At 35.8% G+C, this 17,325-nt stretch overlaps 1 protein-coding gene across 4 annotated transcripts in view; it reads left to right on the top strand.

Moving 5' to 3' along the window:
* Positions 1–6,882: 6,882 nt before the first annotated feature.
* LOC106065260 (serine/threonine-protein kinase NLK-like) overlaps positions 6,883–17,325 on the top strand; it is a 60,487-nt gene continuing 50,044 nt past the window's right edge. For 2 of the 4 annotated variants that reach the window (XM_056005086.1, XM_056005085.1), the window contains exon 1: positions 6,883–7,528. In XM_056005086.1, coding sequence (XP_055861061.1) covers positions 7,317–7,528 — 212 coding nt within the window. In that variant the 5' untranslated portion in view covers positions 6,883–7,316. 4 annotated transcript variants of the gene reach the window in all.

Genomic DNA, 17,325 nt, shown 5'->3' with positions numbered 1-17,325 from the left:
CCTACACTACAATCACCAAAAATGGAATAGACTCGAAATTCAATTATAAATTTTATTTCCATAGACCATAGACAACTTTGTGTCTTTGAACTTTAAAATGTCACTTAATATACCTACCTATATGCAAATTATGTGATGAAAATAATTATATCTAAACAACTTAAATTGTTTTTATAGTTATTCAATCAATGTACCACTTGTAGTGTCTAAAATAAAAAATATTGATGAAAGCAATTTATTATAGATCTACAGATCTAGATGGACTTAGACAAAAATCAATATTTTTTTTTATCAAGATCTAGATCTATATATATTTTAATAAATCATCATGTTTCTAAAAGAATCCTCTACCATAGTCTTTCTTTTAATCAAATCCAGCACCATATAAATTGATATAGACAGTCAGGGGCGGACTGGCTATATACCCCGGTGGGCCTACTCAAATGGGCCTAAAGGGTCTCATGAATGCCACTATGGCACGCATAAAATTGTTAAAGGTTTTATAATATTCTCTTATATAAGGGGCTATATGAGCGTCAAGTTAAAAACATCTTTTACATACTACAGTGTAATACTAATTTAATGTAACACGTTTTCAAAAATAATGTAATAGCCTACATCCGTAGACAGTGCTATTAGTAGGTTTCAAACTTTAGGGCCAACAAACAGCGATTCAAAAGCAACATAAGTCCTATATTTCGTTTAAAGATATACAGTATTATAGAGCATACATACAGTTATCAATACGTCATAAAAAAAACTTAATGATTTTGAGAACAGATAGGCATATAATTGGAGGCCCATCATATGATATAGGCTTACGATTTACGAAATGTACTGTATAGAAATGCCTGGGCAGATTTTGACATCCAGTCCGCCCCTGTAGACAGTCCTTTTGTGTGTGTGTGTGACATTTGCACTGGTAGGGCCTACCATTTTCATTGTAAGGAAAAATTATTACTTTTCTTATATTTTAACGTTTATTATTAATTTATTAATAGTTAAAAATTAGGCAAAAAAAAAAAAAAAGCACTGGATATAGATATACATATAAACGAGATAGAGGGAGAGAGAAACTTTTAGGCCCCGTGCGGACAGAGGCTTTGTCTGTGTTACGTATGACAAAATATGAAGGTCGCAACTATGTCTGCCTGAGTGCCTTCATCCTCAAATATCCCTTTGTCTGTTGGACACCATACAAGATCTGTTAACCGTCTTTCTCCATTACTCGCTTTTATCTTGGATATAATTTAATTCTTTTAATGGCAGACCTGTCAATTCTTTTATGTAGTCTTCCCATTGCTTTCTCTGTCTACTTCTTTTTCCTGGTACTGTTCCCTGAAGGAAGTCTGCCTTGTCTAGTTAAATACGCTACTCTTCCTTAGGCCTAATCTTCGGACTGATTCAGTCGCATAGGTTGCAGTTGCCTAAGGCCGGCCCTGGACATGTTGGCTATCTTTAAGGCTATCCAATTCGGGCAGAGTTCCTGCTCTATTTTTTTTTATAAAGGCCTATTGCCTAAAGCTGCCTTAGTCATTTTATCGGTGATGTCTTCACGCAGCCATGTCCTTGACTATTTTCATCAATAGCCGGCGAGGTCCCGCTAGCAAAGCTGTGAGCTTAGGCCTATATCAACTAATTTTGTCTGTCTGTCTATCTGACTGTATGGTAAAAGTTTGTAAACGTTATTTCTCCGACACCCAATCTTGGATCTAGCTGAAATTTTGCACAATTATTTCTTTTACCTGACAACAAAAGAATCAATAAAAAAAAAAGGATTAGGGCCTAACCAATTAGTTAATTAACTATTGGTAATAAATTATTTTGTTTAGTATCTCAAACAAGTGAAAGAAATTGTACTTAACTGAAGTGGTGGTATAAGCTGAATAAGTCCCCTTAATTTCCCCCCCCCCTCCTTTTTAAAGTAAGTTTGTAACAAACAATATTTAATTATATAGTCTCCTATTTTCATAGTCAACTCACTAGTAGAGTGGTCAGTATGTCTGCTTGAGGAAGCTTGAGCCATGAATCCGATTTCAGGTAATTCACTTTTTTCTTTTAAAAAGCGAATACGGTAGAAATTCACACTGATATCCCTTTCTTCCCCCCCCCCCTTCTCTCCCTCTCATTTTTCTAATAGGTCCAGGTAAGTAATAATATGACCATAGCGTATTGAGAAAGCTATAAGCATGAAATAGCGCTAAACAAAACAATTGGTAAAAAAAAATATTTCTAATCGTTCAGATTTATTGTTGTTAGTCTATATAATAGACTATATATTACAAATGTAATGACATGACTGATCCAAAATAATTGATATAATTACACTTCATGTAAGATGTTGTTTTTTTGTTTAATTTTTTTTTCTTCAATGTTTTTTCTTTTTAAAAAAAAAAAGCTTTTGAAAGGGCAGCACAGAAAGCCCCTCCCCTCCAAACTGGTCCACAGAGAGATTGGACCATAGCTTACTGAGCTTTCTAAAAGCTTGAAAGTTGCGCTAAACAAAAACAATTAATAAAACAAGTCCACCCACGGCGAAGCACACGCCACTATTTTGCAGGGCCGGCCTTGGGGCACTGCAACCTATGCTACCGCAGTGTGTCCCGCACTGTCATAGGCTCCATGCTAATCCTAGATGTAAATTATTAAATTAAACCATTTTAGAACTTATAATAGATTTCCCGCGGCCTCCTGATTTACCAGGAGCTCCTGGAAATCTCCTGAAATTGCAAAATATACGAAAAAGTCATGGAAATCTCCGGAAATTATCAAAATCTTTTGAAAACTCATAAAAATGTAGAAATATAGACAAAATTGTCAATTTGGGGTGTCATTCAATATGGAAAACGCCAATCCTACTCGCAATAAAACAAAACGGCGTTATACAATACCCGTAATTGTGGAATCTGGTGAAAGAAGCTTCTCGCGCCTCAAACTAATGAAGAATTATTTGAGGTCAACAATTCTCGAAGATAGATATAAACATTTGGTAATTCTTGCTACTGAGTGTGATCTATGTAGGAAACAGAATTTTTATGATATACTGTATGTGACTGTATGACTTCGCTACACGCCAGGCTCGTAAAATAATTATGTATGTAGTAAAGAATGAATAAAATACCAAGGCGAATTTATTTCTAATACAAACTCTTAATTTTCACTTATTATCCGTATCCCTACCCAAACTTGGCCCCGCGAAATCCGTTTCGCATAGGGCCCCGCAATGGTTGAGTCCGGCCCTGCTATTTAGTGACGGGTCAATACAGAGTAGATTACTTGTTCTCTCCCTCCCCCCCTCTTTTTTTTTTCGGCTTCAACGCTAGTCCGACTTGCAGAAATAAAAGAGTGGTCTTTCCTTTACTTCTTGGTGTCCAAACTGTTCAGACATGAAGAGAATTATATATATAGATAGTCATATTGATATAGATTTCCTATCGAACACTCTTATTATTGTTAGTCTAGATCTCTATCTATATATTCTCTACTTCCCTTAAGAGTTTTGTCGAGTAGTAAGAATAGTCTACGAGAAAACACGAGGGGGGGGGGGAGAACACGTAGTCACAACCTAGCAGGGCAGGACCGTTGCAATATCACTCTTTTTTTTTTATATTTCTACCTCACGTTAAAAAAAAAAGGGGGGGGGGGGGAGTAATCTACTCTGTAGTAACTATCGAGGCGACAGAGCACGCTCAAGAGTTTGGACACAATGGAATGATTACTCTTTTAATTTTGCAAATCGGACGGAGGGAGTTATTCTAAGTAATTTAAGAGCGAAAAAAAAAAGACAATTTTCGTCTGTATATTTCAGGAGATTCATATGAGTTTTCAAAAGATTTTAATAATTTTCCGGATATTTCCAGGACTTTTTCGTATATTTTGCAATTTCAGGAGATTTCCAGGACCTCCTGTTAAATCGACAGGAGGCCGCGGGAAATCTGTTATAAGTTATAAAATGGTTTAATTTAATAATTTATACACCTAAAATTAGCGCGGGTCCTATAAAAGTGCTGGGCCCACTGCGGTCGCATAGGTTGCTGTGGCCTATGGTTGGCCCTGCAAAATAGCGGCGTATGCTACTCCGCCGGTCGACTAGTAGAAAATAATTAATACAGTTTCATTCAATTTAAGCTTTGTTTCGTTTTAAAGTTTGTTTTTTTTCACGCATAAAAAAAAAATTTAAGTTTTTCACTCAAAAGAAATTCTGTATCCCTTCTTGCTAACGATGATAATATGACTGGAAGCTCCATAAGTTCATCCACGATTGGTCTCTGTGTTCTTAAGTATATGTGTGTGTTTCCAAGGTTACGACGAGAAAATACAAAGACATTATGTAGAATCCTAATCTTTACTGTTATTCCCCTTCCTCTATAGCAGGGGTTCTCAACCTGTGGATCGCGACCCCTTGGGGGGTCGATTGACGATTTGCCAGGGGTCGCCTAAGACCATCGAAAATATGTGGACTGTTTTGTCTATTCTTCTATTGCTGTATGTGTGTGCTGGGGATTATAAAAAAGGGTCGCCGAGCTTAAAAGGTTGAGAACCGCTGCTCTATCGTCTGTTAAACCATTGGGACACCAGCACCACACCTGGACCGTCTTTTTACCATTCCTCTTTGTGACAGTGTCTTCTGTTTTGAATAGAATCTCTTTCAATGGCAGACCCGTCCATTCTTTTTGGTGTCTTCCCATCGCTTTCGACGTCTGCCTCTTCTTCTTTCCCCTGGTTCTGTCCCCTGTTATTAGCGTTTAAAAGAACGTTCTGAACGTAGACTAATTATTATTCTTAGTAATTAATTGTGTGAAAAAAGAAATCACAACTAGCTTTGCCCTCTGGCTACGCCCGTTGATTTTTTTCTCAGGCTATATACTATTTATTTGGGCCTTGGGTGCCTTCCCTTTTCTTTCTCATTGATAACAATATATATATATATATATATATATATATATATATATATATATATATATATATATATATATATATATATATATATAATTCTCTTCTTCCCGCAACAGTTTAAACGAGAAGAAGTAAAGGAAAGATCACTCTCTTATTTCTGCGGATAGTCCACGAGAAAACAAGAGGGGGGGGGGGGAACACGTAGTCACAAAATAGCAGGGCCGGACAGTTGTAACCAAGAAATATCACTTTTTTTTATATTTCTACCGCATGTTAAAAAAAAAAAGGGGGGGGGGGAGTAATCTACTCTGTAGTAACTATCGAGGCGACACAGAGCACGCTCAAGAGTTTGGACACCATGGAAAGATCACTCTTTTATTTTTGCAAGTCGGACGGAGGGAGTTATCCTAGGTAATTTAAGAGGCGAAAAAAAAAATAGCAGAACCGAACTTAACCATTGTAGAGCCCTATGCGAAACGGATTTCGCGGGGCCAAGTTTGGGTAGGGATACGGATAATAAGTGAAAATTAAGAGTTTGTATTAGAAAATAAATTCATCTTTGCATTTTATTCATTCTTTACTACGTACAGAACTACTTATGAGCCTTGCGTGTAGCGAAGTCATACAGTATATCATAAAAATTTTATTTCCTACATAGATCACGCTCAATAGCAAGAATTACCAAATGTTTCAATCTATTTACGAGAATTGTAGACCACAAGTAATTCTTCATTATTTTGAGGCACGAGAAGCTTCTTTCACTAGATTCCACAATTACGGGCATTGCAAAATGTCGTGTTTTTTTTTTCGCGCTTAGGATTGGCGCTTTCCATATTGAATGACACCTCAAAATGTCTTTTTTTTTTAATATATATATTTCATGAGATTTATATGAATTTTCAAAAGATTTTTTTAATAATTTCCGGATATTTCCAGGACCTTTTCATATTTTCTGGTATATTTTGCAATTTCAGGAGATTTCCAGGAGCTCCTGATTAATCAGGAGGCCGCTGGAAATCTGTTATAAGTTATAAAATGGTTTAATTTAATATTTAATTTAATTAGCGCGGGTCCTATGAAAGTGCGTGGAATTCTGCGGACGCAAAGGTTGCAGTAGCCTAAGTCCTTGCAAAATAGCGGCGTATGCTACGTAGCCATTCGACTAGTATAGTATATCGCAATAACTATCCTTTGCCATGAGATCTCTTGTATAATCTATTATCTTGTTTTTCTGTGCCAGTTACCTTTTTTTTTAATAATATATTTTTTTCTAGGGGAGACAACGAGTGGCTCATAAAATTAACTACAAAGAGATATCGTGTGTTACTTCCCTCTATGCAAATTTCAATGACATTCTATAGTAGACCTACATAAACAACGCAAGTTTGAAAATTGTTTGAAGTGTAGTGTTTTGAAGTGAAGTGCATACATTGTAAAACAAAAATTTAAAAGAGTTTATTCTAGCTCTGTTGTTTAAAGAATTTTTGCTAACATCGGTTTTAAAATGAAATGGTTAAATCGTAGGATTTAAAGCCTAAACATTATTTAAATTTATCTTAAATTAATTATTTAAATTTTAGAATTGTAAAAATGATGAAAATGTATTTAGTGAATGTGCAATAAAAGACCAATAATATTTGCGTTAGTAAATAAACGAACAATTTTAAACATTATTTAACATTCGATTTCACTTCTTGAATAAACTCCCCCCCCCCCCTTTTTATTTTTGGACACAAATGACAGGCAGATTATTAATTGCTTCTTACTGACTGTTAAAAAATCAAACATTGTTTAAAATGTTTTAACATATAAAAAATATTCAATAAGTGTTTTAAGTTATTCATAGTTGATTTTTTGCATTAATTATAAATGTGAATAAAAAATGGTTATGAAAATATAGGTGAACACCGGAAAAAGGGGAGGCGCTACAGGACTCGTTACATATTTTTAGAAGACTAAGAGCTGCGACATTATTATTATTATTATTTTGCTATGTGTAAATAAAAAATATTACACTTATAATTGTCTATAATATTCTTGCATATGTACCCAAATAATGCGTTGGGCACTTGCATTGCTTATATAGATATCTAATTTTACATTTATTTTACACCATAATAATAATAAAAAAATCATAGTAACACTGTGCATTGTGGGAACTGTGTAAGGCGTTGTCACGTGACTGGTTTTCTTTGTGTGCTGGCTTCGTCGTGTGTGAGTCAGGAAGTGTCCGCATATCGGCTCTGTTCATTCAGCTGTTTGGACCTATCTGGACCATATAAGTCTCTTTTTAGACTGAAATTTGTTCAAGGAGCAATACCTGAGCACCAAGTCTTATTCATGTCAAAACAGAAGTAAAAAAATTTGTGATTAAAAAAAAAATTTATGCGGGCACACCAGGCTCGGTTGTGTTAGGGCAAATGGCCATGGCGGTGGTGGGGCAGAGAGTTGAGAGAGCGAGTTCAAGGCATGTTATGGCTTTTCATAACCCTTCCTCAAGCCCCAGTGTCACCAATAATCAACATGTGGGACTTTTGGCTATTCCTGTGTCAGGATCCATCATCAGTCCCGTAACCTATGCATCAGAAACCCCAGACAGACCGATAGGATATGGTGCATTTGGCGTTGTATGGTAAGGAAATAATGTCACAATATTATTATAATTATAGTGCTCTCTACCAGTCTAGTATTCATCTTGACACACATCGTAGATAGGCTATCATGCATCTCATTAACTCTGCCTTCCTGCTCAGCTGATTTTCTTTGTTCTGCCCAAGACTTTATTGAACTAAATTTTGAATTATAATTTATACTCTAGTAAATATACTATATCTAGAGTTAGACTATATATATAAAATAATGTCTAGATGTGTAGATAGAATCATAAATCTAGTGACAATTTAGTCTATTCAGATTTCAGTCTAGTCTCTAGAATAGATAAAAGACAAAAAGTAGATTACTCTAGATCTAGTCAATTTTTGTTATTGGTATATTAATTATTCTATGTAGATCTATCAACTAGGTCTAGATTCTAGATCTAGATCTATCACATACTAGATTAGAATCAAGGTCTAAATCTTTTCTAGATTATTAAAAATAATATTTAGAACAAAGACTTCCAAATATACTAGACTCTATAAATATCCTTTTTTTTTTCAGATATCTATTATAATAGGTCTTTTTTTTATCATCTAATGATCTAGTCTAGATATAGATTTAGTTTAGCTGTGGTAGATCACATAATCAGGATGTCGCTTAACAAGTAGAATCTACTTGTATTAAGTTGTGTCTGGGTGAATCAATGTCAGAATGATAATAAGGTCTGTCAATGTAATCAAATGTAATGTCTGTATTATTAATTAGGCTTCATTAGTAATTAAGATTATTAAAATATTTTCTTATTATGAAATGAAATATTTCCAAATGAAGTCATTAGGCAATTAAGGAAAGATCTAGATATAGTTGATTTATGTGTAGTTGTTTTTTTTTTTTTGTTTAAATATTTATATAATGTCAGTTTTAGTCTATGATTGTGTGTTTTTCAAAATGTAGCTCCAAAATTATTTCTTTATGGTTGTTGCAGATCTACTGTCAAAAAACAAACAAATAAGGATTAGCTCCTTATGACTTTCTTCTGAGTCTAAGCCAATCTCTTTACTCTAAATTAAGTAGCATCTAATTTATAATGGTTATTGAAGTGTAGAATATTTATCCCTTACTTAAAGAAACATCACATTTTGACTTTGGTTAGTGAAGATTCAAGTGTATATTATTATTGCTATATTCAAAATATAGATTCTAGTATTAAGTTGTTATTTGTTGTTTTTTTCATAGTAACTACTTTCAGTCAATAATTTGTTTGTGTATTCCATTATTATACTACTAGATCTATCTCTTGCACTGTTCTCTGGTGTCATATTTGTAGATCAGATATTGTTGATATCCATTGAGAAATGATATTGTGGCTTGGTTTCCATACTGCCTTCCTTGTGCAACACAACTATTTATTACATTTTCATTTCTAATAAGGATAGTGAGATATTATATTACATACTAAATTTCAACAACTACCAACTGAAATTATGTATCAGCTCCTAACATTTAGCAGCTTCCCTGTATCTTGGTTTTTCTTTTGTAGCTGACATTTTCTGCCCTCTAATAATAAAATTGTCTAACTTTCATAGTAACTAAAAACTAGCTTTAAAAAAAATCTTAATTTATTGCTTTCTTCCTTGATATTTAAACAAATAATAATTCACAATACAAATCTTTGTTAAATTGCGTTTTTGAGCTCTGATTTTGTTTTTAATCGTTGTTACAATTTTATATGCATTATCATTATCAATTTTTCTGATACCATAATAATAGATTTGAATTTTTAAAAATTCATTGTTTGTGAATTGGGTATAGCACAGGCTATTCAGACAATTTTTTCTAGCTTTTAATTGTTTATATTTATAAATAAATATATGACATTGATTTTGTTGGCTAAGAGATAGTTGTAATAGTTCAAGCCCGTTATTTTCATTCTTTTACACTTTCCATTACTTTGGTTTAATGTTTTCTACCTTTTAATATGAACTAGAATACAAAATTACCTTCTCTATTTAAAGTTTGAGAACATGAGTAGGGATCTTTCAAGAAATAGAACATGGATTTAGTTCTTATCAAAACTGAGTTTTGTACACGTAGAACAGGGAGCTATGTGGCGTCAATGAAAAAATCATTTTTGTGTTCTAAATACCTATATAATCTATTCTTCTTTTGTGTTACTAATTAGTAAATTGCTTCATTTGTTATCGTCCTCTGAGATGGCCTGAATCTATAATCTAAGTTGTTACTCTTGCCATCGCATCCATTTTCTTCCCTTACTCAGTTTCTCCATCCGCAGTTAAGGAGATGAACTGACCAAGCCATGAACTGTCGTCCCTGGCCGGCCTCATAGGTCATTAGCTTCTGGCAAACTTGGGTTGGCATGTTGAGGGGGAGTGTGTGGTGGGCTGAATGAAGAGGAGGAGGGGGTAAAAAAGTCATTCCCTCAGAGGAAGGCTTTATGTGTGACTTTAGTCTAAGGCCTTTGGTACAATACAAGTGAGCAGTAGTGTGAACAATAGCAGTGTCTAGTCTCTTGAGCTATAAGATGCGGGTACCTTCTCTGGTTGGGTTGGCCATGTCTCAGTACAGTCTGAAGTCTAAATACTTGTATCATTAAAATACCTTAATAGTAATAACAATATACCATTCGAAATAACTCTTTCATTTAAGCAAAAATAAAAAATAAAAAAGTATCGGGCATGCTTTACTTAGTCGGCACCGGGAGCATTGTGTTAAATAAAAGTAACTGGGAGTGGTGGAGAAAATAAAAGTAGGTTAAAAGACAAAAAAAAAAAAAAAGCCAATCTATGATGTTTTTTGTATCAATTATTGTCCTCTTGTATCCATATAATCCACATTGGTCATCGAAGGATAATAGACTAGACGTAGCCTAAATTGTGCCGATGTGCCAAAAAATCCAAAATATAAAAAAAAATACATTGGTAATCGTCTCTATGGTGTAGATTTAGATCTATGTGTTTTCTAATCTGTTTAAAGAAAAACAACTATTTGATAAGCGACGTTTTTAAAGTTGATTTTAATTTCATAACAAAAAGATCGTGTATAAGAGTCTGTTTAATTTGTTCCAATTTACAATTTAGATTTAGGATATTCCATCCTATGGTGATTCTCGTTCTTTCCTTGGCAGGTAAGTTCACCGCCTCAGCCAACCCCTTTCATTGATACTATTTATGTGCGGTATCTGAAATCTAGGTCACACTCTGACCTTTTGCACTTTCCTTACATAGCAACGGTGCTGTGGAGAGTGTTGCTTTGGTTAAAAAAAAAACGAGGAACCTGATTTTACCCGAAACTATATAAAGACTCTTAAATACATTTCGAGATACAACATATAATGCCACTGGCACAAAACACGGATCTAGTATTATCGCAACTTTCCGATAGCTTTATGCTCTGCTCTATTGTCTTTTCTTACATTAGTTGTACTTATCATATGATTAGACTTACCGTGAACTCAGATCGTCTCTGAAATAAAAACGGACAATTTAAATAGATCTTTCTGCTTCGTCCAGCAGCACCCAATGTTTTCTTGTATGCTGATTATTTCCCCCCAAAATTACTGTCAGTTATTAATTACCTAAGTAGTGGCATTTATTATAGTTCAAAGGTTACGCGTGTGTAGTGTGGAATGCCATGTGTAATCTTTTTCGCTTGCTAATTAACAATAGTCATTGCTTGAGTGTGTGTGTGCTCGTCCGTCACGGCTGCCACTAGATCTAAGGAATACCGTACTACTGAATGAAATTGGTGTCCTTGTCAACCCACCCCACCCCAAACCTGAAACCAGTATTGTGGTCAAACTCTCTGCAAACTGACCGGCTTGGGTGGGGGAGGGGGAGATCTTTTTATCGGTGTCTTTTCTTCCTGACTGGCGGTCATTTATTTTCCAGAATGACCCTCGTTGCCCACATTGACACGCGGTCAAAGGGTCAGTCATGGCTTGTTTCGAACGCACAGTGACCCCCTTGGGGGGGTGTTTAAAAACGTAGATAGATTTGGACTCGTTGGACAAAGGCAACACCCTGATTGTGTTTTTCTTTCGCACTATTCTGAGATCCATTGATTACGTCACACGTGATCTCCACTTTATGTATCTTTACTTCTAGAAGAGTTCATTAGATCTCTTTACTTATTGCAGACCTACATCTGTTCGCTCCTTACCGCCTAGAGCAGTGTTTCTCAAACTGAGTATATAATAAAATACTCAGAAAAGAAAGACACAATGATAAAGGCACATTCCTCGTCCCATATGCTAGGACAAATTTGTACAAAAGCTCCGTCTTCCCTAGCGCTATTAGAGCACGGAATGTTGTCTGAGCTAGCCAGGAAAACCAGTGACTTGGCAGAATTTAGGTCATTGGTTAAAATGCATGATGCGTAGGACGTAATCATCTTCTTTTTTGAAGTAACGTCTGTATTTTATAAGATAAGAGAATCGCCCCCCCCCCCCCCCCCATTTCCACTTATGTCGCGACGTCCTAACTAAAAGAGCCGTACATCTAGTTTATACAATATTTAATTATGCACAAAACACTTCACCCGAAAAGAGTTTAACGAATGAACGTTCATTAGTTCCTTTTGGTTCCCAAACATAGTGTTAAAACACAGCCGAATGTCTGTTTTTTTCTTAAGTAAATTCTATTTATTTATTTTTTTGGACTAAAATAAAGGGAGGGGGGGGGGCGTTTAAGAAAGACTGACCTAGGGAAGTTCACTCCCCTCCTCTGAGTTGTTGGTTTCAACAAAGGTCTTGACGAGAGAAGAGCGAGTGACGTCATTTTTGTTCCCAGCTCGCAAAAAGTCGCACCAAAATAATGTTATGTAATCGTCTTAGACTTTAAACTAAAGGTGTGTGCTAATTTACTTACACCATTACGGAACGTTCTCAAGTCTTGAGGTATTCGATGTTTTGGTTTTGTCACTGTTGGGACTGAATTTTGTGTCTTTTCATTTGTGTGAACGCAATCCGTCCATATATATATGACCAGTGTATCCGCGTCAACCTGAAGAATAGATTCTAGGTCTTTAGTGTTGTCTGTAATAACAGTTGAATACTGCACAACTCCACTTAGTTGTATTTTAAGTTATCTGTCCGTGCTCACTATAGAATGTCCACTTGTCCTGGCTATTGTTGAATTGTGGAGTTGGGGTATCTGGGGGAAAGTCCGTGCTTTTACTTTTAGGCTCCCAGCAAACACAGCTCGGGGGCCTACTCCCCATAAGGATTGTAACCCAAACTTCAGTTGGGATTCCAGAAGTTTGTTTGCTTTCAGCGTTTATATTTATTTAAACTCCAGTTCTTCAGAGTAACTAAGTCTTTTATTTATATAGCTTGGCATGACATACCTCCGTGGACCATGTCAACGTATTCCTTAGCTCGCTGTAAATAATCATTATTATGCTAATGAGGTCTGTCGAGTAGAGTTGACCCCCCATACCAGTCTCTCCTTGACCTTTACACTCACATTATAATACCTACTCTGTTGTTTTAGAGCCTTACTATTTATAGACGCAATTATATTTTTTTTATCACCACTGAGTGACTTTTAGGGTTTAGTTTGTGAAATGTAAATAGATGTATATATGAAATGTCACTGACGGCTGGGTGTGAACTAGTCGAGGGATTTGTGTATTGCAGACGATATGAGGCCTGAGATTTTGTATTGCAGACGATATGAGGCCTGAGATTTTGTATTGCAGACGATATGAGGCCTGAGATTTTGTATTGCAGACGATATGAGGCCTGTGATTTTGTATTGCAGACGATATGAGGCCTGAGATTTTGTATTGCAGACGATATGAGGCCTGAGATTTTGTATTGCAGACGATATGAGGCCTGTGATTTTGTATTGCAGACGATATGAGGCCTGTGATTTTGCCAGGGGGGAGATAACTGAAAATGGAACGTACTTCTTTCTAAATTCATTGTTTTTAATACCAAACAGGTAATAGTGCAAAGACTACACGTAGGTAGTGACCAACTAATAATGGGTGGGCTCTGGGTTAACATGGCCTTCTTCTCTTTGTTGTCTTTGTGCTTTGTGTCACTAACCTATGTATTTACCTGTGGAGAGATGTCCGAAACCCAGGTGTCTACTGACTAGATTGACAAGGGATTATCGGTGTTTGTCTGGGGGGTTGGTGTGTGTGTATATGATCTCGTTTCCTTTCGATGACACACCGCTCCTTCTCCTGTTCAGACCCCCCCCCCCCAAAGCAATTTTGTGATGTGTTTTCATTAAGGTTGCCCCACCCACCATCTACTTGTTTAGTTTTAGATCTTTCGGGACATCATTGAATTCAATTGGCTTTGATAATTATTATTTTTTTAAAATTTAGTTTGACACACCAATTAATGTAAGAGGTGGCAAAGTAACCAGATGTACTGAGTTCAGGTTCTGTGAACAACTTTTGTTTCACATTTCTCTTTTGTAAGTTAGTGTGCTTCGTTATAGTTATGTTAGCGATCGTCAAATTTTTTTATTTTTTTTTTGTATCTTATATTTGGCGAAGTCTATCGAGTTAACCGATGACTGCATCAAATATTCTTGTCACAATATAATATGTAGTGATAGACCATGGGGTAGGTATGTAACATCAACAAAGTTATGTAATAGCCTACATCGAGTCAAAGACTACTTAAAAGTATACTCATGATACATTTTTTTGTTTGTTTGTTTGTTGTTGTTGATGATAAGTAGTACTTTATAAAATACAGACATGATTGGATTTGTTTGTCTGTGTCAGTATTGCCACGCGTAAATAAGGAAATGATTGGCTATTGATTCGTACATTCCTCGTGATGAGAAGCTAAAGAAGTGATACATCGAACTGTTCGATGACATGTGATCACTTAGATAAAAGTATGATTCTGATTGAGGAAGTGAGCACACGTATCATAGTACACATTTACCTGATCATTCTAGCACACATATAACTATTTGTATTTTTATGTATATATTGTATAAATATATTTTTAGTAGATCTAGTTTTTATATATCAATAAATACTTGGTTTGGGTTGGGTGTGTGTGTGTGTGACTTTTCACGTAACCTTCCGCCATTTTTTGTAAGCTTCAAATAACATTTTTTTTTTATAGTATTCCTCTAGATCTAGCAAACTTTATTTCGGCCATCTTGTTAGTAGCAACCCATGTCAACAATGTGCAAATCACGTGACAGTCATTGAACCTGTTGTCATTGTAATAAGATCACCCTAGTTCTGTCATTCGGCCTGGGCCAGTTCATCTACAGGTTAGGGCTAGCTGGCGGTGTTCTATTCTCAAAGCCGCCAATGATCTTTGATCCGTAGGGAGGCCCACAACAATGAAAGCCACACCTGTCGGCTATCCTCACTCTGGTCTTGTGAAGGGTGAAGGGCGGGGTCACTAACTGAATTGGAAGATGCTGGACACTTGACTAACCAAAACACTTTTTTTTTTAAATCTACAAAAAACTTCCTAATGAGGCCCGCCCCTCCCTACCACCACTAATCAACTAGCAAACATTGATCTCGTAGGCCAGTAGAGAATGACTTTCAGGGGAGGTCAGTGATAGTACTCTAGATCAGGGGTGGGAAAATTATATATATATATATATGCGCCCCCCCCCCCCCCCATCGCCAATTTTTAAAAAATGCGACCCTCGATACAAAAAGGTTGCCCACCCCTGCTCTAGTTAAATCTGTTGGAGAGCCCTCGTAATTAGCTCCCATTAAAATAGTGCTACATCTCATGGTCATTTAAACATAAACTGTACAATAAAAACAAATAGAGCTTGTGTCACTAGGGGATTCAGATGGTCGTAGCTTCATATTAGTATACTATTTGGTACCTTTACCTGGGTTTATGTATTGGGAGGGTGTGTTCGTGTCTCATTTTATTGGTGATACTAACATCTTCTACCTGTGCCACAATTCTGTCAAGCTTGAATGGCATCGATGGGACCAAAAAAAAAAAGGCGAATGGTCATTGTGGTGGTTACATCATGATGTAGCAAACCTGGGCCTTGCTCATGCTTAGCAGACCTTGAAAAATAAACTATTTGTTTGCCATGTAGGAAATAATATCCCGCTCTAAACAACATGTACTTGTATATTTGTGTTGACTTCAGTGATAGCCAGAAAAGAATGTTAGTCTATATATAGACATTGATTTGTGGGGCTGGCCTTGTATGCATCCTTGTGCACTTTTACCAACCACTTTTGTGTGCATGTTTCTTGTACATTTGGCCTGTCATATTTTATGTTAATGTTCACTGCAGATTGTTTTATCCATGTTGCTGAAACATTTAATGTACCTTTGTATTTAAGACATAGGCATCACGTGGTCCTTAATGTTTTGTTTTTTTTAAATTCTAAACCTGTCCGAAGCAAAACTTGAAACCTGCCATCTTTGTTGAACATTTTGGTATCTTAGCACTTCTTTCTTGTCTCATGTTCTGTATTATCTGCAAATAACATTTAGGGACCCACTCTTGACTCTTTCTTATCTTATCTTATATAATACAGACGTTACTTCAAAAAAAAGATGATTTCTACGCGTCATGTTCCTAGTTCAACATAGTCATGCATGTTAACCAATGACTTAAATTCTGCCAAGTCACATGTTTTCCTGGCTAGCTCAGGCAACCTATTCCATGCTCTAATAGCACCAGGGAAGAAGGAGCATTTGTACAAATTTGTCCTAGTATATGGTATATATGTGTCTTTATCTTTGTGTCTTTCTGAGTATTTTATTAAATTTTGTTTTTGTATTTGAAAATTATGGTTCAGTGTTTTATGTATGTTAGCTACTTTACTTTTGAGTCTTCTCTTCTGAAGACTTTCTAAATTTAGTGATTTTACTAAAGGTGCTACTCTAGTCAAATGTGAATATTCGTTTGTTAATGAATCTCACTGCTCTATTTTGTGTTTCTTTGGTGTCACTAGTAGGACTATGATAGTGCTCTTGTAATATGAACACATTTTAATTCATCAGACAAACGTAGTTGTGTAGAAATGTAATGAATTACCAACGCACCTGGTCATTTTGTTGTGCTCCTAGAACTATCATTTAATCGCCTCGATGGTCCTAGAAGTCCAACTCAGCAATCTGCCATCCCATGTCTTCCTGTAGGAGATTTGTCCTTGGAAGCGGTAGTCAACATATCTGAATAAGCGTCTGCTACTTATAAACCAAAGAATTAAACTTTGGTAATATAACCCTTGAATATTTTATGGTAAAGTAGTTTTGTATTACAGCTTGTTGTTGGCTGTATTGCAATACAATACTCACTAAGTAAAGGGGCCATTGATTCAACAGTTACAGTGTTGCAGCCTAACATATCAAATTATACTATACACAAAATATTTCTCCACATATTGGCTTCTATTATTAAGTCCAAAATTCTTCATGTTCCTTACCAAACACAAATGCACTCAAACGATTTTGAAAAAAACTTGTCCCCCCCCCCTTCTAAAGTGCTTATATCATAAATGATGATAAATACTGTATGGTAGATCATTTAATGAAGTATTCAAAAAAAAAATATTCATGAACTTTTGAATTCACGTTTGGTTTTGACTTGGTATCACCTTGTCTTGCGCACGTCTTTTGCTAATCTTGCACAAAGTCTCCAGCTACCAACAAAGTCTCTCATTGTTCAGTCTACCTATCTCTTCGGCCTGTCTACACACCCGTCATGTGGAGGATTTCTACTGTTGTTGCCCTCACAAAAGTGGATGATTCATGCTAAACCTCGCCAGACTTTTTGCTTATGTTTGAAGTTTTTTAAAAAACCTTTTCAAAGTATGTCATGCGGTCAAGAAACTGGG

This window comes from Biomphalaria glabrata, chromosome 12 (assembly GCF_947242115.1).
Source record: "Biomphalaria glabrata chromosome 12, xgBioGlab47.1, whole genome shotgun sequence".
Taxonomy (NCBI): Eukaryota; Metazoa; Mollusca; class Gastropoda; family Planorbidae; genus Biomphalaria; species Biomphalaria glabrata.
The sequence above is the reverse complement of the archived record's forward strand: the minus strand, read 5'-3'. Positions and strand labels throughout refer to the sequence as shown.